Source organism: Oreochromis aureus, linkage group 19 (assembly GCF_013358895.1).
Source record: "Oreochromis aureus strain Israel breed Guangdong linkage group 19, ZZ_aureus, whole genome shotgun sequence".
NCBI lineage: Eukaryota > Metazoa > Chordata > Actinopteri > Cichliformes > Cichlidae > Oreochromis > Oreochromis aureus.
In genome coordinates, this window is record NC_052960.1 from 27,703,166 (window position 1) to 27,722,894 (window position 19,729).

General features: G+C 38.9%; 1 protein-coding gene across 1 annotated transcript in view; it reads right to left on the reverse strand.

The window, feature by feature from the left end:
* Window positions 1–16,954, reverse strand: part of ehd4 (EH-domain containing 4) — a 43,309-nt gene extending 26,355 nt beyond the window's left edge. Inside the window, exons 1-3 of the mRNA XM_031745844.2 lie at window positions 16,521–16,954; window positions 9,301–9,477; window positions 6,308–6,405 (exon numbers count right to left, since the gene is read on the reverse strand). Of these exons, the coding sequence (XP_031601704.1) occupies window positions 6,308–6,405; window positions 9,301–9,477; window positions 16,521–16,750 (505 nt within the window). The 5' untranslated portion in view covers window positions 16,751–16,954. The remainder of the gene's footprint in view (window positions 1–6,307; window positions 6,406–9,300; window positions 9,478–16,520) is intronic.
* Window positions 16,955–19,729: the final 2,775 nt, after the last annotated feature.

Here is a 19,729-nt window from a genome sequence, read left to right on the forward strand (position 1 = left end):
TGTAACATCCAACCAAATGTGTAAAATCCGAAATTCCCATGGTGTTGTTCAAAATGTGCTCTGGCACAATCATAAGCATCGCTTGCTACTGAAAACAAGAAAAAAGCTGCTCCTGCTATGGGCTGAACCATTTGTTAATGGTGGAGGGGGGGAACACTATGCAATATATTCAGTTTTAGCATTTATATTCACTGTTGACTGTAACTACGCTCAAACTGTTAATGCTATCTTATTTTAATAAACAACACTGTCATATGCAAAACTGGGGTGGCACTTGGGGTGGCAAGGGATCATTTTAGGGTGGCAGTTGCCACCCCATGCCACCCTTCTAGATCCGCCCCTGCTCATGGACACACACTGCTAACAACATAAAAAGGAACGAAAATCCACACGGTAAGTAAACCTCTGCTGACTCTCCCCACCTGTAGCTCCGACCGAACTCTCTGCGTCGAAGTGTGTGCGTAATGATGAGGTAGAATTGTGTTTTCTGATTGGCGAAGAGGATGGGTTGCCTCACCGCTCATTGGCTAATCGGCAGCTTTTTGCTGATATATTTACTCGGCAGATGTGGCTCTGTTCGTCAGTACCGCCGACTAGTGATGGTAAATTTGATTCTTTTTACTGAATCGAGTTTTAATGAGTCACTCACCAAAGTGAATCGGGTTTTTTGAGTCATTTGATTCACTGAGTCAGTTGACCAGAGAATGCAAAAAATGTACATTTTCAATCAAACTTAATTTCTTTTCTCTTTTCATGTATATCCTACTGCTAAGATGAGTGATTCTAAAAGAAAACTATTTTATAGAGCAAAAAAGAGCAAAAAAATTTCTAAAGGGAACATTTATTTTGTTTATTTTTATTTTATTAGTATTTTCCTTAAATGTGTCAAATATATGTTTTCTCATCTAAATGCCCACTGAGCTGTGTGCCAGGGGGCGGTAATGCGCCTTAACATTGGTTGCCAACCAAGAAGAAGAAGAAGCTGTGAGCCAGGAGGGAGGGGGTGAGTGAGTGACTGAGTGAGTGATTCATTCGCTCTATGATTCAGCACAGGAGGGAGGGGGTGAGCGAGTCCTGAGAGATTCGCTTACGCTTACGATTCAGCACAGGAGGGAGGGGGTGAGCGAGTCCTGAGTGATTCGCTCGCTCTATGATTCAGCACAGGAGGGAGGGGGTTAGTGAGTCCTGAGTGATCTGCTAACCCTACGATTCAGCACAGGAAAGGAGGGGGTGAGTAGCTCAAATGTGCTGTTAGCATGTTAGCAGAGCGATGCTACTGTGAACCGAGGAGCTATTGTCTTGATGTGAGATTCTACTCAGGGTTTTTTCTTCCAGTTCAGAGCAGAAATGTTTTTGTTAAGATACTGGATGTTGTGTTTTTCTCCACAATTTTAATTATAAGCTGGATATATTGCTGCTAACAGCAACAGGGATGAGTCAGTGAGTCAGTTGGGCTTGTGAATCATGATTCATGAGTCAGTAAAGTGATTCTCGAGTATTGAACGATTCGTTCATGATTCGCGCATCACTACCGCCGACTGGCTCTTCTTCACCTCTCGTGTGCATTGTCCATTGCTTTAAACTTATCTGTCACATACTTCTCTGCCACTTCTGACTTCCTCTTACAGTACCACACTTCCTCTCTTGGCACCAGCATCACATGCACCACAGTGGAGCTGTTTCTAACCTTCTCTGTATTTCTCCATAAACACTGCCAAAGCAAACATCACATATGTAGTGCTCTTTCTCAGCATGAAACCATACTGCTCCTCACTAATCATAACTTCTCTCAAAAGGTCCACTGCTCTCTCTTCAAGACAACTCTATACCTTCACAGGTGGATTGATTCCCTTCCACTCTTCGCTCTCTTCATACCTGCCCTTACTTCGTCTTTACTAATCCAATTACACATTGTTATTTCACAAAAATGCACTCAGTCAAACTGCAGAACTTCATTAATGTTCATTAGGCCTTACAATATGAAAGTCACCTTTCATTAGGAGTGATGATCCTTGACAAATTAAAGGCTGCTATCTGCAGAACTTTGAGATCCATGCATATGCACACATGCAAGTTGTCAAATGAGACTGATACAGAGTAATCCACTGAAGCCCTGCTAGTGACTTAGAAATGCACAGGACACTTTCTTGAATCAAGTACAGTTTTTCGCTTTTTAGGCACAGCAAAGGAACTTTCTATTTTATACCCAGAGCAAAAATTGCATTATTGATACAAACTGTTGAACTCAGAAAAGATAAAATATGTATACAAATACGAACTATCTATATGATACATGTCTAATATACAGATGCTTTAGTTTTTTAAAACAAATCTTAAATGCAGCCTGACTAAACAAACATAAAGGCCACATGTCTACACAGCAGGAGGTCTGAAGTGGGTCAAAACATGTTGAATGTGCTGGAAGGCAGCTGCAGCACGCGCGCACACACACACACACACACACACACACACACACACACACACAAACACAGAGTGAGAGAGAGAGAGAGCTGTTCAGTCCTTTTAAACTGTTGAAATTGACTTAATCAGATTAAACATTCCTGAGCAGTAGCAGTGATATGACAGTTTGCCTTCAGCATGTGCGCAGTGAAGTTTAATCTATTGCTGATGCTGTCTCTATGTGCGTTCAAGTTGAGTCACAGTTGGCCTGTCAAAAATCTTCAAGAGGAATTCAGGCTCAGCTGAGCAGCCCTAAATGCTTCCAGATGGAGGGAAAGCCCCACCACTGCTTCCTGTGGCCCTCATTCCCTCCCTTTAATCCACCATCCCTCCATTGCTGTATCCATCCTTCCATTTGCCCAGCTGAGCTGTTCAAGTAATGGTGTCATTCATTACAGTTGACTCAATGTAAGGGCAACAAGAATTCTGCAATGAAAAGCAGAAACTTATTTCTACAAAAATATTCTAATATAGATAATAAAAAATAAACACACTGAAGTTAGATTGGTAGATTTTTGTTACATGCTGCAATCACTATTACTAGATCCACTACATGTTAAGTGGTGGATCTACCCTATCATCTAATAAAACTGTTTTCATAAAGCTGATTTTATGCCCGATAAACGATTCCTGACTATTTACAGCTGAGCTGGAGAATGTAGTTGCCCTAATGTGTGTCTTTGTTTTAACAATGTTGCACTTCAGCGGTTAAAATGTGCAAGCAACCTAATTAAATACTACCTACCCACAACATTAAATTACAACTTTTGTTGCCTCCACAAAGTTGAGTTGGTGCCTTATTTGCAAGTTTGGCAATTCAGGCTTGCACACCTCCTTAACATTTCTGACATCTGGACACACTGTTGTTGACTCTCACTGTCTCTCTAAGCACTCGATTCTGACAGATGATCTTCCACAACAAAACTTAAGTGCAGCTGTAATCAGACTCACATATCCTTCCTGTTCTCTGCTGACTTTCATATGCCAGATTTGTAAAAAATTCTCATCTACACCAGATGGATCTTTCTCTAGGTTTCCCTCTGGGAGCTCCATTTAGTTTGGACAACCTCAGCATTGGCGTTTCTGACAATGTAGCATGCCACAATACATACAAACTGTGAAGTAAAGGGATACCTTGAGGACATACAATTTAAGAGGGCCCCTGCTGGTTCCCTGGGGAACTCCTTTGTGACAGTTTATGAACACTAGCAGGTGTGTTTCCCACTGAATCATATGGGCCTGTGCTATAAGCACGATGGCGTTAGAAAGCTCAGTATATGGTCTGAGCTATGTGACTTTCTGGCTCTCCACACAAAATACCACTGCTATCATATAAAACTTTTAGCAAAGACTCCTGTGGGATGTCAAAAGTAGAGCTTAGTACAGAACAAGCATCTTCTCAGAAAAGGGACACGCTTTCATTTCAGTAAAGCAGAATGATATATTTAGTAGCACAAAATACATTATCATATATGGAGCTCCACAGTGAGCGTGTTTAGATCAGCTGGTGGATTGTCTTTACATTGTGGAGGTATTTGGCATTACAAGCCATTGTACGCCACACTTAATCTTTTTCATCTGTTCATTGAGGATTGATTTGGTAATGATTCCAGCAAAGAGTGTAATTTTTCATGCCACCTTCACCAACATTTATCTAAAGGCTGGCTGTCAAAGGAGATTTTGTTAGATGTTGTTGGCAAATGTAGATAGTATCCCTTTAATCCACAGAGCATGAGAAAAGAGATGAAAACAAGTGAAGAGAGCAGTAGGCATATGGTCTGTGAGAAGACGAAATGAAGTCAGAGTGGTGAAGAACAAAGTATCAGATAGAAGATAAGACATGGGGTTAACACAGTTTCTTACAGTTTAAAAAGAGCAAGACCAATGTTGATCCATTTTGAAATATGACGGCTTCTATTTTGCTTATGCTGCTGAAACTAAAAATAAGGAAGTTAAATGAAAACTCACATTGCTCCATTTTCTTTCATTTTGATTTTGTGTTGTGAAAGCCAACAGAATTAACCATAACAAAGTTTAATGGGTTAGTGAGGTATGCTGAGCATAAAACCAGAGTCTTCAGTTTCACAAAGGTGGCTCTTTTTATCTGTTTAGACCACTACAGTAACAACTTCAGATAATGTTATGTTCTGGTTTACAAACAACTGTGAGAGCCACATTTTCCCACATTCTTGGCCCAACAGCATGCACTAAAATCAATTGTTCAGATTGTTACCTTATGGAATACATTGTTATATTATACATGGTAAGAAATACGTTAGTAATTCTGGCATATAAAGTCGTCCAGTTACACAAGTGCAGACCTAAAATACTTGCATTCAGTTTACTCTTACCGTCCATAAATACAGAATGCTGCTGTCATTTATCAAGCATTTAATAAAGGGTACTCGTAAAAAAAAAAATAACAAAAAAAAAAAATGGGAGCACCCGGCTAAAACAACCAAAAGAGGAAGAAGACCATAACCAGCAGCAGGCCACCGGATTCAGGTTTCTCCCCTAACCTAGTCCTGGGAAACTAAACTAAAAGTAACCAAAACAGAAAACAGTACTACCGGTAACTCCCACTCAGTCAATACTTAATAAACAGAGCTTTAACAGATATAAAGAAAATGTATAAATATGTTTTATGCTTAGTCCTGCCAAGCCCTTTTTACATGATTATAAAACAAATTCAACTAATTATAACCAATACAACTAATACTAAATTCCCACTGTTAGGGTCAGTGGTACGTGGTTCTTGTCACACATTTTCTCCAATAGATAATATGATTTTTGTCATTCTGGACAGAAAACAGACAATCTTAATGAGGAAAAAAAATAGGAATTTCTTAAAATATTTTTGACAATCACTTGAACCCTGGCACCAAATATATCGAGTCAGGTCAAGATTTTTCAGATGCATAACTGCTCCCGTGGGTTCATTTCCTGCGAATCAGTGTCTTTGGTTTCAGATCTGCATTTATAAACTCACATCAGCAGCACTGATTCACTAGAGGAAACAGACTGTGAGACAAAAAAGGAAGTGAGACATAAAAGAGAGATACAGTATTTCGCAAGAACCTTTTAGGTTAAATGTTAGCACAGTTACTCTGTCTAGAGCAGGGGTGTCGAACTCCAGGCCTCGAGGGCCGATGTCCTGCAGGTTTTAGATTTCACCCTGTTTCAACACACCTGAATCAAATGATTAGTTCATTACCAGGCCTCTGGAGAACTTTAAGACATGTTGAAGAGGTAATTTAGCTATTTAAATCAGCTGCGTTGGATCAAGGACACATCTAAAACCTGCAGGACACCGGCCCTCGAGGCCTGGAGTTCGACACCTGAGGTCTAGAGGATTGATCGGCAGGTAAGATCCACAAATTCTAAAGGAATTTTACTCTGAGAGGTAAAACACTGAACCTTAACATTTGATGGAGATTTAGACTTGTTTGTCTTGAGGTTGTGCAAAACTCAGGCCAGTATTTATCAAAATCTTTTCAAGAAATACCGACCCACTCCAACTAATTTCCAGAAAAACGGACTAATCGTTCAGTCAAGAAAAGTCCAACAATATTAAATTCATGTTACATGGAGCTAAAACGCTTTTACTCGACTTGGTTAAAACAAAGAATATAATGGAAAAAAGACTTTTGCTTTAACAGAAGACTAATTGACAAACTGCCCTTAAGATTAAACTCTGAAATGTGGAGGTCAGCTGCTCACTGACTTAATACAATATGAGGAAGTGAAGGAATGTCAAGGGCTCTTATGCAACAACACAACAAACTGAGAGCAGGGTGCCTCCTTTAGGCAGCCAACACACACACAGACACACACACAGATATCCTACCCCTGCTGATTCGTTGTTTCTCTCCAGACAGGATACCAGGAGTATCAATGATGCTGATGCTCTGAAGAACCTGATTGGGCATCTGGGAGCAAATAAACCTGAACAGTGAGAATTGAGTGAGAATTCATGTTTTCAGGGCAACAACTCTTTTATCTCAGGCTAACGAACTGTCGGCTGGTCAGATAGTTCAAGAAAGTAACATATCCACACCCCCATCCACCCAACCACTTACTTTACCCTTGAGATTATCGAACTACAGCAAATCTACTCTACGAAGAACTCTAGCAAGATGAACTTTACAAAAAGTAGTTTAAGCTAGTGTGTAAAAACAGTCAAATTGTCAGTATACAAGAAATATTTCCTCAGGGTGAAAATTCAGGGGTGGGGGGGGGGGGGGGGGTTATCTGTGACATGCAGCAGGATGCAAAGGTTACTGTGTTGCTGCTGTCACCATGATCAGGGTTAAAACAAAAGGTGGGGTCAGAGGTCAAAGAAAGTTAAAAAAAAAAAGTCGAAAATGATAAAGAAAAAAACTCCTTCTGTAGATAATGTGCCATATAGTGGGTTGCTCTTTGATGCAGCTGCGTATATTTAGGTCAGTAATCTGGACCTCGTCTATAGTTGTGACATTTGGATACACCCATACAGTTTATGAATACAGCTTTCTAACTATGATTGTTAGTATGAGCTGATAATTTCGGACTGCACCCTATCATGCAAATACAGTTTCTTGGCTCTAAAAGTACCAACAAAATACAGAACCCAGTGGGTGATGTTACATCGGCTGCATCAATCTTTTATAGGCTATACATTACCATGTAGACTTGCTTGACTTGCTAGACTTGCTTTACTAGTTTATTATTACACCGTGGTTGTTATCATTGTTCTCTCTTATCTGCCAGGTTCTGGTCACTGTACTTCTAATCTCCCTGTCACCTAAATTTAGTCGAGAGGCTACAGGAGCTATAAATTGCCTCGACTTGTCAGGGATGCGGCAGCCTGACAGCGAGAAAAAACAAAGCCACCATATTGACACACGGTGACGCACACACACACTTCCCCTTGGAAACAATAACTTATTTTGGAGGGTCTCAATGGGACAAGACGGGATTTAGGGCTTAAGGAATGCTTCAGGTGTATATTTACAAAAAGACATTCAGAGGGTGGACTGTGTCCACTTCCTCTCTCCTGCTCTTACACATATTTCTGGACAGAGGAAATACTTTTGGACAGGAGTGGCTTTAGCTAAATTTAAATGCCTGATACAAACTCTAGACTCTGACAGCTAATAGCATGTGTTTATATGTCAGTGTGGGGTGACAGAGGTCACTTCCCACGTTGTAAATGTTTTGAGGAAAGCAGTGACAGAAGTGGGAGGAAGTGCCAGCATTTCTTTGTGTTCATGGAGTGGTGTTTGCCAAAGTGGGAGCAAGGTCACAAGAGTGTAAAAAAAAGAAAACAAAGAAAAACGCATATTCAAAATGTGCATTACACATGAATGCGAGCTATCTACTGTAAAAATATGCATAGACTTACACATTGACGTCACTGGAATAGTATATGTAAAATAATCCCATGCGTATGATAAATAGCCTATTCAAAAGTTTCTTCTGGATTTAGCTACTTTGGTTCTTGGGTGTGTCTGTCTGTGTGAAAAGTAGTGAAACAAAGTGACAACAATCTACAAAGGCAGAAAATAAGATCAAACCGGCAATTACATGGAATTATTCTCTAAGGATTAAATTTAAGTGTTGATCTCTTTGAGGACCGGGTGGACCACTGGTCTCTAATGTCACATCAGTCTGCACCCATCCTATTTATCCAACCGCTCTGCGTTCTGTCTGTATGAAAAATCTATACAGAAAAGGTAACAAATAAATCACAGCCCATCTAAGAAGCTTATAGATCTGTTGTTCCATACTCCTCACTCTCCCTCCATCAGGAGAGATCAACAGTTTTCTCATCCGTACTGTATTTCTTCGATGACCTCAGCTGCATGATGAAAAAAGGAATTAAGTCTAATGACCAGCGATTAAAATGATTAATGGTTCTGGAGATCAGCAGGCAAACATCCAGAGAGCCCTACAGTATATGGACTGATCCACTGGTCGATATGTGTGTTGTTATTATAGATCAGTCAGTCTAAGTTACATTTTATTTGATTGGCTTTGCTTCATTATTGTTTGTTTTGGTCTCCATCAGACCAAGAAGAGGAGTGGATCAAAATCCCTCCTAAAATGTGGGCAAACCTGGTGACCAACTAAACTAAAGGTCTTACCGCTCTGCTCGCCAACAAGGGTTTCTCCATCATATTCTCATTAATAAATAAATCATAATTTTCTCATGATTAAATGTTGCTTTTAATTATTGTAACAAATTTCACTCAAACAGAGAATGAAAGCATTTAAAAATTGAAAAGAAACAAAAAAAAAGGCCTTGGCTAACAATCTGACTAGCTAGTCTTAACCAGCAAGGGTGCATCAACGTTTTATGTTGTTTTCTTAAAAACCTTTTATCATTTTATAGTAAGGTAAGATGTCTAAAGTCTGATTTTTGTACACTATGGGGTAATATTGCGCAGTATGTGGTCTGACACCAAACATGGAGATTTTTAATCCTCGGAGGTCTATACTATCATGACCCCAACCTTAAACCTAAATCTAACCCTAGGCAATCAGAATACATAGTTGGCATTTTTCTTAAACAGTTTGAAAACAACAAAACACACATAAAAAACTATTCACATCTTGACATAATAGTTCCATTCTGGCCTAGTCTTAGGGTAGGGTTAAGGTTAGGGTTGCTGCCTACAATGACTTGGATCTCTGAGGGCTAAACAAAAACTATAACTGAAGGAACTCGACCTTCTCATAAAATACAGTACATCAAATATTAAAACCCTCTTTGAATTTCAGGGTTAGAAACATATCTAGATGGACACTGAGGGTTGTTTAAGCTGTGTTTTTGCTTCTTTAACGTGTGCATGCCTTTACCTGTTGAGGAAGGAGTTTCCAAACGCGTTGAGTTTCCTGAAGGGTTTCTTGGGGTCGACGACTAGAGCATTGCCTGGGACAACCCCCTCATTCTCACCATACATCACTGCTATAAAGCCATCAGTGGTTGGCTCTGGACCGATCCGCATCCCAGGGAAATCTTGTTCCAGTAAATACCTGGGCCAAAGACAGAATATATGTAGTTCAACTTGAACGACTTTCAGGATCTTACCGTACTTACAACAATAAGAGTGTTTGAAAAAAACGTTGTTTTAGTGTAGTCCAGAAATTTGCAATCATGTCCTACATCTGTTAGAATATCACAGTCAAATCATTGTTTACAATCCAAACATCCGACTTGTAAATGTTTCTGTACTTAATACTTATGAGGGTATGTGTATGTAGGCACATTACACGTGTGCTCACTAAAAACATATACACAAGTCACACAAATGGTTTACTTTTCTTAGACGTGCTCTGTTTGACACCTTCATTCAGTAAGTCTGGGTACCCCCACCGTGTTAGGCTTCATAAAAAAGGGTGAATAGAAAGCAGTGTTACAATAACAATATTCTACTGGGGTCAGCAGTGCCTTGCCAAAACCACACCTAGTTTTCAAAAATTAAAATAAAGGTATGCATCCATAAACAGCAAGGGTCTAAAAGGACAAATTAGTCGTTTTTGGAGATTTGAAAAACAAGGAAGAATACTCTATGCACATTAAAAAGATGAAAACTTTGACTTGGAAAAAAGGTTGTTCCATCGTTAATTAACAATTGGATATTACATTAGGATACAAGGGACCTGGACTTTTATGGACCTTTTGTCACAACAGTTACATTAATACAGCACATTTTCCTGCTCTTAATGAGTAATAATGTAAAAAGTGCTTAATTTGCTTGTAAATACAACAGGTAACTATACTGAAAATAAAAAACAGGATTGAGCAAGATTAGGGTGGTGCAGGCAGAAACTAAAGCATGGGCAAGAGAATGGACTGCACATGTTAGATTGTTGGCTAACATAAACTTCATGTGGTTGAACACACAACTCATGTGGTTCACACAATAATATCACCTTCCAAAAGATTGCATAACAGAAGCCTTTCACAAACAGTGAGTGAACTCATTCATCAGCTTACGCAGGAATCATGTCCAACAAATCATGGAATTTTACAAAGAGGGAGGGAAGCATTGCATGGCTGTGTCAGGTGATCAGACAGGTGCTCTTCAGTGGAGCTGATAGCAAGAATAAAAAAAAAAAACAAAAAAAAACAGGAAGTCATTCTAGATTTGTGGTTCATCTAAAACCACGGAAAACAACCCAGTCATTTTGTCTTCAGCTGAAGTGATATTTTCAGTTTCTTCATCAGTTTATTCTTCAACCATACAAGTAAATAACAAGACAGTGTATGTGTATGTTTATCTGCATCAGTTTCTGACAAAATGAATACGTTTATATAGCAAGTCTAATTCCTTCAGTATAAACAGTGTGTTCTAATCTCTGTAGTAAAATATAGTGGTCATCGGTATCGAACGCTGCACTGCGGTCTGGCAGAATAAGCACAGAGATTCCATTGTCAGAGACCATAAGAAGGTCATTCATAACCTTTGATATGATGCACATTAAATCCTTCAAATAAACACTTAAAGTTAACTGTGTGACCACTTTTCTTTCAAGATTTTTTTAAATAAAAGAAAGGTTAAAAATGAGTCTACAAATAGCTCAGACAGCTGGACCAAATAAGGGTGTTTTAAGTAATGGTTTAATTACCACAACCTTAAATTGAAACATTAATAATTGGTGAAACTTCTTTGAGCAGTCTTGTAGGAATGGAGAACCCATTCCTACAAGACTTTAGACCAAAAGACACAATGATGTTTTACAGAAAGACTTTTTTGGCATGAATTCAAAGATTGCTAGGAGAAAAGAGTCTAAGTAAATATCAGTAGCTACTGACGTTGCTGTATAATAATGATACATCTGTGTTTATGTTATGACAAAAAAAAATTTTAATAGTTAACATTTTATTTGTGAAAGTTAAAGTTAAAGGAACGGTTGGCCCAACAGAGCTCTTACTGTGTGTCAGTCTGGCTACAGTCCTGAGAAGAAAGCTGGATTGTTAATGTTTTCCTTGAAGAGTGACAAATATATTGTTAATCTATTTTTTTAAAAAAAAACAAAAAACAAAAAAAAATTTCAGGCCTAACACTCTTAATGAGTGCAAAGCCATTTCCTCTCCAGCTTATGGATTATCTGCTTTAAGCTGCACGTTTGTGAGTTATAGCAGGGAGTCAAGCATGTCTTACTTGTTGCCTTCCTTTTTCAGAAACCACAGCATCCAGGGTCATGTATAGTGATGACGTAACACAATAATAAAATAATTGACCTCTGTGGGAGTAAAGTTTAGGTAGCTGCTCTGCATTGCGTTTGCACATGGTAGAAAATAATAGTGATACTTCTAAACCTCATCAGCCACTTGAGTCTAACGAGACTGTCATTTTTAACATCTGCATGTTAAAATCACCTACAATAATTACTTTGTCAGAACTGAGCACGAAATCAGACGAAAAGTCTCCGAAATCAGATATTAACTAAGGACTAAAACATTCTAACGTAACAACTAAAACTGTTTATTGACTGTGCCAAGGCTGATAGTCAGGCTTTCAAACTGTTAGGTCTTGGGTTAATTAAGAAGCCAGAGTTTACTGGCTAACAGGGAGAGACCCAATGTTTAATACATTTAATTATGAACTATTGAAAATCAGCTTCACATGGGTCAGACATCAACACCACTATGTAAATTTGTACCAAAACTGTTTCACCCATTTTCAATGACTGGGTACTATTTTTAGTAAGAAAAATATTCAGTTTATGATCAGGTTTGTTACAGACAAGAATTAAATAATCACACATTTATGATTCTGGAACAGCACATTTTAACCTTTTTAGTCTTTTAAAAAAAAGACTAAAAAAAAGACTAACTTTTAGTCTTTTAAAAAAAAAAGACTAAAAAGGGCTTAGTTGATCGTTAAAACTATTTTTAATTACTTAAACAGCAGTTTGACTTTTAATTTGATGCCACAGGAAATCCCAGATCTATTGTCACAAAAACAGGCCATTGGCCAGTTTCTGAGGTCCAGTCACACAGGGCTCTGATCTCTGTAACGGAACAGCTGTGTTTGCACAGACTTTGAAAATAAATCTTTTTCCTTTCCTTTCATCTTAACACTGACCTTGTCTACTTTTCCACTTGCTTTTCCTTATGCAAGAAAAGTGAGAAAGGAAGGAAGAGAGGGAAGATGGCTCTTTCTCGTCATCTCCTGTCTTTGTGGACAGCACAGACTTCAAAGAGTGAGCAAGACCCAAGGATGGAAAACTACCGTGCATGCCCCTATACTGAAACGTCAGAAACGACAGAGCCGCTTTAATGTTACATGTCACTTGGCCTTACAGTTTAGTCATAATCCTCCCTCATGTTTTCATTTAGCTACTGATCCACAAGAATTTCCACCTCTAGCTGCAGTTTGAAAAATTGTGGAAGATCCGTTCTGATTGTAGTTGTTTATGTGCATTTTTATCTTTGTGCAACTGATGAAAAATGTGAGAAATATCTTTTCTTCTCCTTTCTTGACAACCACTCATACAATGTTCTTCAAACTTGGCAGGTAAAATGCTGAGGACCCACGTTAGCACAGCGCTGACACTTAATTGTAAGGACAGGTGGACAAATGTATTACAGCAATGGTTGAACATTCATGGATATTAATGCATTCCCAACTCTTCACACAAAGACACCCGGACATGTTTATAATCTTATTTTGTTTGGCTCTAGTTTCCTATGAAAAAATTACTTCTGTCATTCATGTAGAGATTTTTGAGCTCCCACCCATATTCTTTCCATTTCTGCGAGCATTTCCTTATAGCTGTGTAACAGTTACACTGTTTGGTCATTTGTGTTCAGTTAGGAAATTGTGACCTTTAGTGGGATTATAGAAAAATACTTTATAGAAAATATGCAAATATTTATCATCAATTAACATAGATGCAAACAAATTATAAATTAGATATAAAAATTGGATTGGGGTTTGGTCAGATTACTACTACTGTCCATACAGAATGCACTAAGACCTGTTCGTGTCTATCAAGCTGCCCACTAGGCCACAGCTTACGCCAGGGTTTCAGTTCACTCTTGTGAGACAAGAAGAAGAAGAAAATATGTTGACTCGGCAATTTACTGGCAACAAGTTCCCATGATTCAGAGCATTCCGGCGCAAGGTGGAGCTTCGGTTGTGCCCTCACCACCCCCTACCCCACAGAGACACACACACACACACACACATTACTAACTGCCAAAGTTTCTCTGCAGCTTGTGTAAGACTTGAAGGGATTGCAGGTCAGATCTGCTGGTCTACCTTGTTGCCAAAACAACTGTTTTCACTCAACATGTAGTCACACACCCACACACATGCACGTGCTCTCTCTTTCTCTGTCTCTCTCTGCAGACATGAGATAAGCTTGGTGAAATGCAACTGAAATGTGATGACCTATGCTCTGAGTTTGTTGCACCATATCATTCACTCCTTACTTATTCAGAGTTATGAATGTGCCTTATTTTTTTCCATTACATCAATGAAGTTCTGAAAAAGGCTCAGACACATTCACACAAAAAAACCCACCATGAGACCTTCAGTGACAAAATCTGCAGGTGCATGTTGGACTTTCAATTCTTCTGCAGGAAGCCTGGCTGCAACATTCATGGAAACTAATCTAACAGCTTATCCATGAGGTGGTTAGACTGTTACAACCTTAGTGACTAACCCATTAAGATTAAATATGTCAAAACCCTGAAGAGTAGAAGTAATGCCAAATTCCTTTGGAAAATTGGCCGATCTATTTGGTAATTGCAACATTCATTTCTATTATGGGAAAATGAGACTATGCTACTTTTGGGAACTGTTTCTGATTCTCAGCAAAGCTTGGGTCATACAGAGAGAACAGGTTTCTGAGCTTTTTTAAGGAAAACTGTCCCCACACAGCTCAATACTAAACTAATCGTATTAATGGCGTGGTAAGATTAAAAGCAAGCTCATGGCCCTCTATGGCTAGTTTAAGCTAGTGCTATCAGGGGTGCAGCAGGTAAAACACACAGAAGGAAGTTTGGTTTAATTCCAAAAGCCATTAAAACTTTGTATGAAGTGAAAACTCTACTGATAATGTTGACCTGTGTCTTTAACTGAAAATAAATATTAATTGCGCTCACTGTAGTCTTCTTTTAGTAAAGACATTTTTAAAAAGCTGTTTTTTTATACCTGTAACTATAGACCTGCTAGTTGGATTGGATTTTATGAGACCAGAATTTACTCTGAGACTGCATTCACTTGTTTGACATGTTACAATTTGCTATGATACATGTTCATGCCTGTTTCATGAACATGGAAGGGCTTTAAATTGACATAATTTCTCATGAAGTCCTTCCAGTGTAATAAAATCACTCCATCCCGCAGCACCAAAACAGGATGTGTTGTCACAGGTCTGAATTAGATAATCAGGAAGGATCCTAATAGGAAGCTGTAAACTCAGAGAGCGCTGTTATAGTTTACAGTCTGGTAGTGAAGCTCTGTTTAAAAGCTAGCAACGAGAAGGAAATTAAATCCTAATTATGTTTAAAAAAAAGATTTTTCTGTTTTCCTACAGGCTAAAGTCACACTGGCCTCATCTTAATCACCTACAACACTAAAAATCACCAGTAATAATCCAGTCCAGCATTAGAGGCAAAGTGGAGATGGGTTGGACATGGGCAGGAGGAAAGGAGAAAGACTACAGGGAAAAACCTGAGTGAAGAAGGATAGGGAGAGGACTGGTGCAACAGCAGAGGACGCTGGGGTTAGAGTGAGATGGAGGCAGGTCAACTGTGGCTACCCATAAAGTAAGCGGCCGAAAGAAGAATAAGAAGATTTGCATGGTCTCCAAGCTGCCTTTTTATTCACACCTAATCATCTGGAAGTTTAGCCAGAAAACTGAAAATATATTATTAAGGTTTATGCAACAGGACAATACTACTGTCAGTTTACCCATAAAGAAAAGAACTCCATACTTTTAATCTGGCCCTTACATATTATTTCTTTTGCAGCTAAATTATTTATTAGCAATTGTCCAATATTGAAGGAGGAACCTAAAACTGGCAGGGATCCTGAACTGTTCCAGTTAACTTTTACCTTATTCCATGTTTTTAAAAAAAATTCTACATCTAATTTTGAAAGTTAATTCTCAGGGTGACTTTGTCTCCCCCCCCCCCGCCAAGAGGTACACTTTGTTTTCTATTCCTGTTGGTTATATGTGGTTTTTTATGGTTTGTTTGGTGATTATTTTTGTACCCTGATGACCTTTAAAAGCAGACTGTATTTTTGGTTCTGTTCCTGATATGATGTCACCCCTGTGGCATCGACTTACGTAGCAATTATGTTTACTTTGGCCTATCGCACTTAACTGAGGTGGTCATGTCATTTTTTTTTCTCTGTTTCTGAAATAGTGGAACAGAATAATTTAAACTTTGATTCATTATCTAATAGATTCAAAGGGTTGGCTGTGTTTTCCTTGTGTGTTTGTCCACTCTGACTCTGATGAAGGCACAGTAGTGTTGAAATCTCACTCTGTTTGCATAAGTCACGACTGTGAATTTAACTTGTTTGCTTCCTGTCATTCATAATGCCACAGCTCACTCCCAATAAGACTCACAATATCCATGAGTCTTAGGATGTGTTGTTTTCAATAGCATGCCACATATTTTTCACAGTAAAGAAAGGATAGTAAAAGTCACTTCGGCACAAATTTGGGATCCCCACGGTGTTTGTCTTTCAATTGTATTTCAAGTTGAGTTGCTGATGTCACTGAATCTTGGGGGGGGGGCATAATTAGGAATTTCTGTTTCCTAGAATAAAGACTTGCTTTGCGGGATGCTATACCAGCCGATTTCCCCACAAGGCTTCCGGGATTTCTTTGACACGTTATAGTGTCCTGTAACACTTCTCTAATCTTATCTGAAATTAAACGCGTCTTCAATTGTGACATTTTAACATGATCTGGCACGAGGTCCCACCAAATAACATTCAAGTGATGCAACAAAAATAGAGGTGGGCTTTTTTCCCTACATCTAGTACAATTCCCTGCCCTTTCAGCCTCTCCACAGACAAGAATACTAGTCAGTTGTTGGTCAGTACCTGATGAAGGTGGTTTTCCCAGTGGAGTACTGGCCGACCAGCAGTACCATGGGTTTACTCTGGAAGTCAGCAGCCTCTAGGGCCGGGGAGTGGAAGTCATGGAAGAGGTAGGTCTCTTCCAGCGGCAGCAGCTTCTTGGTGTAGAGAGTCTGCAGTCCCTCCGTAACGGTCTGGTACATCTCTCCTTCTTTGTTGCTGCCACCCTGCTCCTGTTTGACCCAGCTGAACATGCTTTCTGCTGTGTTCTGTATCCAACTTCCTTGTTTCGATGTTTCCAAATATTGCGGCTGTTTTCGCCTCCTTCTCTGTGAGCTCCGTCCTTAGCCTGAGCGGAGGGAACTGTGTGTGTCTGGCTCCACGGAGTCTCTGCTACTCTCAGCACTGTGCCTCCTCTGTGTGCTGCTCTGGGCGTGTGTTGGTGATGTGGAGGGTGCTGATGTGCTTACCTGGGGGCACCGCCCTTCCCCCGTGACGACACAGACTCTCTCTCTCACACACACACACATAACGCACATACGGGGACGTTTCAAGAATGTTCTGACAGGGTATCACAGAAGCCTCCGCAACAGCACAGGAGTGCTTTCGCCACATCTAGCGACAAATCTGAATATTTGCTCACAAACAAATCCTGTGGAGACATTAAACACATGGATAGTTTTTTAGGCCCTCATACAGATGTATGACATGAAAGTAAGTAAAAACTAACTGTAGCCTAATTAAGCCACGGATGGAATAGTACGGAAGGTTTAACTTGAACTAAAAGTGCTCAATATGCAGACTCATATAAATGAGAGTAGCGATTAGATCATAATACTGATTCATTAATGTTTCTATTCCTTTAATAAAGCAACAGGAGATGGTTCTAGTTACTTTAGGCTTAATCTGTAATAATGCAGTAACATATATTAGTATAAGTATAATGATAAGTAACTAAAGCCAACATACAGTAACTTCAATCAAACTATTTTAAAGTAGAAAGCCGAAAAGTAGAAACACTCAAAGGACAGTAATCAAGTAAATATACTAAGTTACTTTCCACCACTAAACTGTCCTTTAGTGGTGGAAAGTAACTTAGGACAGCGAAGAAAGTGAGACAGGTGCAACAATATATGTTAAATATATGTTAAATATATGTTAAATAGTGCCATGAAAAAATATTTGCCTACTTCTTGATTTGTTAGTTGTTTTTTTTTTAATATTTATCACATTTAAATGTTTCAGATCATGAAATACTACTACTACTATTAATAATAATGGTAATAAACACAGATAAACTGTGTAAATACAGTTTTTAAATGATAATGTGAAAATAGAGCTGCATGTTGTTATAGGGAGGTGCTGTCCTGTAGCACCCACTGTTACTAAAAAACAAATGCAGCGTGTGTGTTCTATAAGGATTAAATTGCTGGAAGTTAAAATAGTCAAGGGCCAAAACAGAAATTGTCATTTTAAACATATTTATTTTTTTGGCTGATCCTGGTATTGTATAATTTAAAAGGGTGTACACCTTCCCTTTCAGTGGATCATGCAGTAGCAAAATGAGACCAAGCACAGTAGCAAATCTAAAAAGAAAAAAATATCATGGTGTTGCAACCAGCCAGTGAAAGTCCAGACATCAGCCTGACTGAAATACTGTAGTGAGTTATTAAGAGAGCTATTCATAAAGGAATATCTGTAAACATCAATGAATTGAAGTAACATTTTTTTAAAGAAGAGTTGACTAAAATTCCCCCACAGTGATGTGGGAGAAAATTGGACAAAAAAATCTTCGTCCTTCAAGTGACTTATTACTGGCATAGGTGGTTCCTCAAGCTACTGAATCTTATTGACTTACTTACTTGCTTTTTCACAAACTGTTTCTGCATATTTGCTTAGTGTTTATTAATAAATAACAACACTGTGTATTATGTCATGTTTTGTAGTTTCAGTTTTCAGTTTTATTTGTCATATGCAAGTTAGCACAGGGTCAACATTGCAATGAAATGTATTTGACGAGCAGAAGACAGTCACTCAGCAGAATGGTACAGTAGAAAAAATAGTAAAGAGCAAAATATTAATCTTTTTTCTTTTACTATATTTTATTAACAGTTAACAGACTAAATATATATATGTATATATAAATATATGCACAAACTAGTGATTAAATAAAGAAAATCTTAAATAGGAATGTGAGGGGGGGGCAAACGGGATATTGCACAGTGGCAGGAATGAGCAGCAGTACAGACTGAACAGTACAAAAATTTTTTGGCAGTTAGTACAGTATTGCACTTTTTTTCCCCCTAATATAAATACCAATAAAGTGGAGTGACCAGTGCAGATTGTACAGTGTACTTGTGCAGCTGCAGGGTAGCTTCTGAGTGCATCCTGTGGAGTGCGTTGTGTGTGTTTAAGTGTTGTGGTTGAGGTGTCGTATGGCTTGATGTTAGAAACTGTTTTTAAGACTTGTAGTCCGAGCAGACAGACTCCTGTAACGTCTGCCAGATGGTAACAAGGAGAAGAGCTTATGTGCTGAGTGGCTGTGGTCCTTGATGATGCTGTGTGCTGTGCGGAGGCATCGTTGAAGATAAATGTCCTGACTGGTCGTTTCCGGTAGTCCACTATCATTTCTCTAGTTTTGCTGATGTTGAGAGACAGGTTATTTTCCAGACACCACTTGTACAGTGCCATCACCTCCTCTCTATAGGCCGTCTCATCGTTGTCTGTGATGTGGTTGTGTCATCCGCAAACATGATGATGATGTTGGACTCATGTTTAGCAACACAGTCGGCTAAGCACACAACCCTGTGGCGTTCCTGTGTTTAGAATGAGTGATGAGGAGGTGTGCTTACCAACTCTCACCACCTGGGGCCTGTTTGTGAGGAAGTTTGGAATCCATCTGCAGATTTGTGTTCCTAGCCCAAGGTCAACAAGCTTCGTGGCAAGTTTTGAGGGGAAGATGGTGTTAAATGCCGAGCTGTAGTCAATGAAGAGGTTGTATTTACCTAATTTTAAGACCTGCTAAAAACCATATTATTATTATTATTATTGTTATTATTCAAAAGTCCAAATGATGAGATCCTGTGTCAAAGTCATAACTTTTAACTCAAGTTAATTTTGAAATACCAAGTGTGTATCATGATTACCAAAGTTACATTTTAGTAAAATTCTGATAACTTTACCTACCTTAAAAATGTAGTTTGTGTATATATTATGGAGACACTGTTTTTAAT